General features: G+C 32.4%; 1 protein-coding gene across 1 annotated transcript in view; it reads right to left on the bottom strand.

Annotated features, from left to right (window-relative positions):
• Window positions 1-1322: 1322 nt before the first annotated feature.
• The window catches only part of LOC111715249 (phospholipase DDHD1), a gene marked incomplete at its 3' end in the record, with an annotated part of 28396 nt that continues 23718 nt past the window's right edge, over window positions 1323-6000 (bottom strand). Inside the window, exons 6-8 of the mRNA XM_023490555.1 lie at window positions 4641-4693; window positions 3462-3553; window positions 1323-1377 (exon numbers count right to left, since the gene is read on the bottom strand). Coding sequence (XP_023346323.1) covers window positions 1323-1377; window positions 3462-3553; window positions 4641-4693 — 200 coding nt within the window. The remainder of the gene's footprint in view (window positions 1378-3461; window positions 3554-4640; window positions 4694-6000) is intronic.

Raw genomic sequence — 6000 nt, 5'->3', positions numbered from 1 at the left:
AGTGTAGAGTGTAGAGTGTAGAGTGTAGAGTGTAGAGTGTAGAGTGTAGAGTGTAGAGTGTATGAAAGTATATTTCGGGGAATAAGTTCCCTATTATATTCTAAAGTCAATCATAAATAGTGGTCTAAATGATGTTTTTGATCTCTTTGGATTCCTAAACAGTTCTATATATATACATCCTCAATATATACCTATATATTTCTCATTAATCTTTTCCTCTTTATGCATCATTATATATAGCAGAGTAAAGTTTATTAAAGCACATTGTTTTGTAAGCCATTTTCCTACTCAAATAATATGTCTATTTTATTTAGTTCTGAAATGGAGCCTTCATTTAAAAATTCTAAAAACTTTTCTTATAAGTAACTGTTTAAAACTTTATTTTGAGAATGTCGTTATTATGTCATCTTAAAAATCGAATACCTGAAACCTCAGATTTAATTAAAGTGATTTTTTTGGCAAAGAAGTGTAAGAAAATAGTCAAAATATATTCAATTCAAAACTAGATTAAAAAATCCAATGCAGCATGGGTAAAGATGGTCAATGTTTACCACTACACTCCCCTCAATGTGCAAATTATTAGTTTTGAATATTAAAACAACTTTTAAAAAAGACGATTTTTCGCAAGTTAAAAGTGCCAACAGGAAACAAGTTTTTAGGAAACTTAAGGCTAAATAATTTACTAATGCAAGCTTAAAAAAATCTTCAAAATCATCAATATCGATTTGAAATCGTAAAAATCCGTTAAATTATGCAATAACTAATAATTTGATAAAACACTGAGAAGCAAAAATCTGATATTTGTGACCAAAAATTTGCAGAATCCCGACACAACCAGTTTTTTTGGAAATAACTGAAACAATTAAAAAAAATATCGAACTAAATAACTAAATAACGGACATTATTCACAGCGCTTTTGTTACCAATTTTGACATGTTTTGAAGAAATTTCTTTATTATAAGGACTTTTTTGGATTTTGAAATGCTAAATATCAATTGCGGTTTTTAGACATATGCGCCTGAAATTCGGCATGAACTCATATTTATATAGTCACATCACATCTAAAAAAAGTGAAAAATCGATCACAATTAATTTTCTTGAAATGAAATAGCTCCAAACGACATGCTATACCTGCAAATGGGAGCGTGGGGCGTCAAATGTTGCTTGAATAAAATACTTAAGAACAAAATTTAAATATTTTCAGAAAAAATACCTGAAAGCATATTCGTCGCTATCTCCACTATAGCTGTCTGTTCCACTACCATCATAGTACCTGTTCAGGCTATGCGCTCTTCTTTGGGTAATAAGAAGAAGAAGAAAACCTTATTTCCCTGTCTCCATTTAGTTTGCCAGATATGTCTGTATCTGATTTCTATCCTAAAATGTAATATTGATAAGTATTGGAGAAAAAATGACATTTTATCTAGAGATTTTGTTTTGTATGTTTTTTGAAAATATCCATTAAAATATTCCTACCAGCATTCTTACATTGGTTTCATGAAGAGTGAAGGGGGAGGGGATGATACTACTTTAAGTTTAGATGCAGAGGGGAGGGAGGGGGGGGGGATAAAAATATTTGTTTCTATTTAAACTGGTTAATGAATATTTATGCAAGAAATTACACTAATTTAATTCCACGGAATTAAAACATTTCTTTTTCCAGCAGTAAGTGTTTAAAACAAACAAAAAGATCCCCCCTCGGAACCACATCAAATTTTCCACAAGATTAACTTTTTCATCCAGAGTCTTGAACCCCTATTGTAGAGCAGAAGTTTAGCTTGAGGCCAAAATGGTCACTTGAGATTTTATTAATATTTTCCTCCCAGGAATATCAGATTAAGTATAGAAATATATTTTAACCAGCTTGGAAACCCTGGTTTGTATGGAGTTTTCTTTAAAGAAGCAAACCAGGCTAAAAACTCTCCCCAATTAAAATTTAAAATACTTTGTATATTAATATATTCTATTTTAGAATAGGTTGGAAACCAAGCATTGCTTGAAAACTAAACTTTTCTATAAACCCACTATAAACACCAATAAACCCAATTTATTTAGCAAAGCTAGTAATACTCCCGTGGTTTTCCCAAATTCCCCAATCAAAGTTGATATTTTAACTTAATAAACAGTTCACAGATTGTTTTTTGACGTTCTTCAATGTTATAATTTAAACAACTTAGTCTAAAATGGAAATTGTAAGTTTTCTTCTCTCTATTCTAGAAATATAACGATAATGATTTCTTGATTAGATAGGATGGGGGGGGGGGGGTAATTTGTGAGCATAAAAATGTACATAAGGATGGAAATCAAGGAGTGTCTACTGTCTACCTCTATAATAAGAAAATGCACCCACCCCTACTCACATAGTTAAATCTTTAATATAAAGTAGAGGTAAACCAAATAAGTAAGATAGTTTATCTAGAACATGTTACGGGAAAGGTAGAGGAGGTAGAGTGAAGGGAAAAAAGGCAAAGAGAAAGGAAATGTGACGGTAAAATGGACTTTAAAAGAAAAGAAAGGCGACGGGGAAAGAAATATAAATATAAATAAGGAAAAAGAGAACAAAATGAAGAAAAGATTGAAGGGAAAGGAAGGCTGTAAAGAAAGAAAGATTAAAGGGAAAGGAAGATAATAGGGAAAGGAAGATTGACGGGAAAGGAAGATTGAAGGGAAAGGAAGGCTGAAGGGAAAGAAGGCTGAAGGGAAAGGTAGGCTGAAGGGAAAGAAGGCTGAAGGGAAAGGTAGGCTGAAAGGAAAGGAAGGTAGGTTGAAAGGAAAGGAAAGCTGAAGGGAAAGGAAGATTGAAGGGAAAGGAGAGGTGAAGGAAAACTGTGGTTTGTTAGTAAGGAAGTAAAATTCATTTCACGGGCAGATGGGATAAAGCAGGAGATACCAGGAGATGCTACTTTGCATATTTTGATGGGAGGCGGATGATGCATTTTAAATTTGATTGATCGGTTGCTCGTTCAACTTTCAATATTTTATAAATGAAGTTTGTGCAGCTTTAGATAGTTATCATTTATTTACTATGTTAAGGTTTACGATACACTACTAACCAATAAGTCAAGACGTCAAGAGAGGAGAGGTGTGCATGATTATTGTATCTGTTATTGTGATCAAAACTGATACATGTTTAACTTCAGAGTCAATATTTTTTAATGCTTTTGAATAATATTTTTTTCTGAATTCGTCCTTAATTTTCTTTGTCTATTTTTATCACGAGTGTGTCTAAATTTCTTGGGTTTGCTTTTTCTTAAGTTTGACCTCTTTGATTTTTGTTTCTTGGTTGTTCTTTAAACTTTCTGTGTATCAGTGAATGTGCTGTTTTTGTCCATGAGTGTGTCTGTTTATTCATGATTTTTATCTATTCATGACAATTGTCATTGTTTTTTTTTTTAAATTGATTTAATTCAATTTTAAATTATTTAGTTTTTATCTCATTTTTTACCAGTTTTATTGTTTACCTTAAAGAATCATATCCGTCGAATGGAATCCAAAGTTTATCCAATTCTGGTTTATAAAACCATCTAACCTCCTCAGCTGTCAACTCACACACCTGGATATATACAGTCAGATCCATTAAACTGTGAACAAAAAGACCACTGATTTAAATACTTCATTGTACATGAAACACAGCAATTGTGCTGCAGGGTATTTTATTTAATAAATTTATTTTCATTCTACTCACTATAGTTTCAGTATAAGTAAATATTTCCATTTACTGATAGTGCCGATTGAAGGATTCATAACTCTGATTGGATAATAAGATAGAAAGATAGATGTTACTGCCATACTATTTCTATTGGTTCAGAATAGACAACAAACACATTACTGAACCCTGATTGTATCAGGTCCTAATGGACTCGGCATACAGGAGTGTACTGGTACTAGTGAATTCTAAAGTATTTGTCCACAACACTGCATACTCAGTTTAACTACCTTACATTGCCGGTCTGTCCCTTTAAAGCAGTAATTATTACTGCTGGGTGTAGCGGAATTGGCTGATTTACAAAACATTAATGTGGCCTTATTTTTAATAAAGTTAAATGTCCCTTCATAATAATTTATCAGTGCAAATATTAGAAAATTTTCCTGGTGCAAAATAGAAATAAGAATGTATAAATCAGAATATAAATTGTTTAGTTACAAGTTTGTTTTAAATATTTAGCGCTTATGATGGTGATAATATCTTAAAGGTTCATGTTTACGGAAGTACTCTGTAAATGGTAATTCATGATTGATTCAGGAGCAATATTCATCGAATACACTTCTGTGTGTGAAGTACTCATTCAAGAATACATTTAGATGATACCAGGGATACCAGGGATACCAGGGATACCAGGGATACCAGGGATACCAGGGATACCAGGGATACCAGGGATACCAGGGATACCAGGGATACCAGGGATACCAGGGATGCCAGAGATACTAGGGATACCAGGGATACCAGGGATACCAGGGATAACAGGGATACCAGGGATACCAGGGATACCAGGGATACCAGGGATACCAGGGATACCAGGGATACCAGGGATACCAGGGATACCAGGGATACCAGGGATACCAGGGATATTGGGGATACCAGGGATACCAGGGATACCAAGGATACCAGGGATACCAGGGATATCTTATTAAAAACTAACCTCCTCTCTTGATCTTGGTTTTGGTACTGTGGATCCTGGATTGTGTAAAAGTCCTAAAATATATTAAAACTATTTTGCTAGTTTACCTATTTTCTGGTTACAAAGTTTCAAAGTTAAAACTATTAAATTAAACTTGTTTTTGCCTTATGCCTAGGCTGATTACAGTGTACAACTTTACATTAGGTATTTATCATTTAAGCTTAGCATTTGATTAATAAATAAACATTTATATATATCTATCTTTCTGCCTATCTTTTCTCTGCAATATGCATTTTGTGATTAGGAGTAAACTAATTGTATCTTTTGTCATTTTTCTGAATTCCATCCCCACCTCAAAGCAACAAAAATGTGTCGAAGCTTGGTAAAGTTGTATAATCTAAATGTAAATTGTCCAAACTGGCAAAAAAAAGGTTTTAGTCTCACAGGTAGAAACACTCGGGTTTGGAAATTAATTTTGATATATTTTATATCCTCTTCAGTCCATACAGAAAATGACCAAAATATTAAAAATTAAAAATAAAGATAATGTAACAAATAACTTTCTAGAAATTTATAAAAAAGTAATTTGTAGAAAGAGCTAAGGGCAACGTTTCTTGTATCAATACTTTTTTCCATTTTCGAGCACAAGTTTATGAAATGAACAAATAAAAATCATTTAAAAAGCCTAAAATAAAAGTTGTAGGATTTTAGTAATAAATATATATTTATCATTTATATTTGTCTAAAGCAAAATTACATTAAACAATATAAAAGTTCACAAACTAATACTCTTTTCTCTGGATATTGCATTTTATAATTGACAGGTTATGTACTACAGGCTTAGTTGTGTGTTGCTGTCCGGGCTATACATAATCAGAAGTGTGAATTCATTTTAAAAAATGGAAAAATTACGGTAACATTTTACGGGTNCCAGTAGGAAATAGAAGTTTGCCAAGGAATTTTTGCTCTTCTTGAAATATATTTGGAATTTCAGTTTCACCAATAGTAAAGTTTATTCTGCTAGGTACACCTGATCTGATGGAAAATGATCTACATTTTGCTGGTTTTAATCTCATTCCCATACTTTCAATCTTGGATTTTATTTCATTTTGAATTTTTTGATGTTTTCTCAGATCTGTTGTTATCAGGCAAAAATCGTCAGCATAGGGCAGAGTAATAATTTTCTCTTCATTCAGATTAAATCCATAATCATTCTTACTCTGTAGAAATTTAATGATTGGATTGAAAACCATCAGAAATATGATGGGACTAAGCGGGTCACCTTGAAATACTCCTCTTTTAAAGGGGAATCCATCAGTAGAGAAGTTGTCCGTATAAGATGAATAAAGTAAAAATGATTTCTTGGTCCGACGAAAAAACG

This window comes from Eurytemora carolleeae, unplaced genomic scaffold, assembly GCF_000591075.1.
Source record: "Eurytemora carolleeae unplaced genomic scaffold, Eaff_2.0 scaffold1726, whole genome shotgun sequence".
NCBI classification, from domain to species: Eukaryota; Metazoa; Arthropoda; class Copepoda; order Calanoida; family Temoridae; genus Eurytemora; species Eurytemora carolleeae.
Note: the sequence above shows the minus strand (reverse complement) of the source record. Positions and strands in the feature narration are given on the sequence as shown.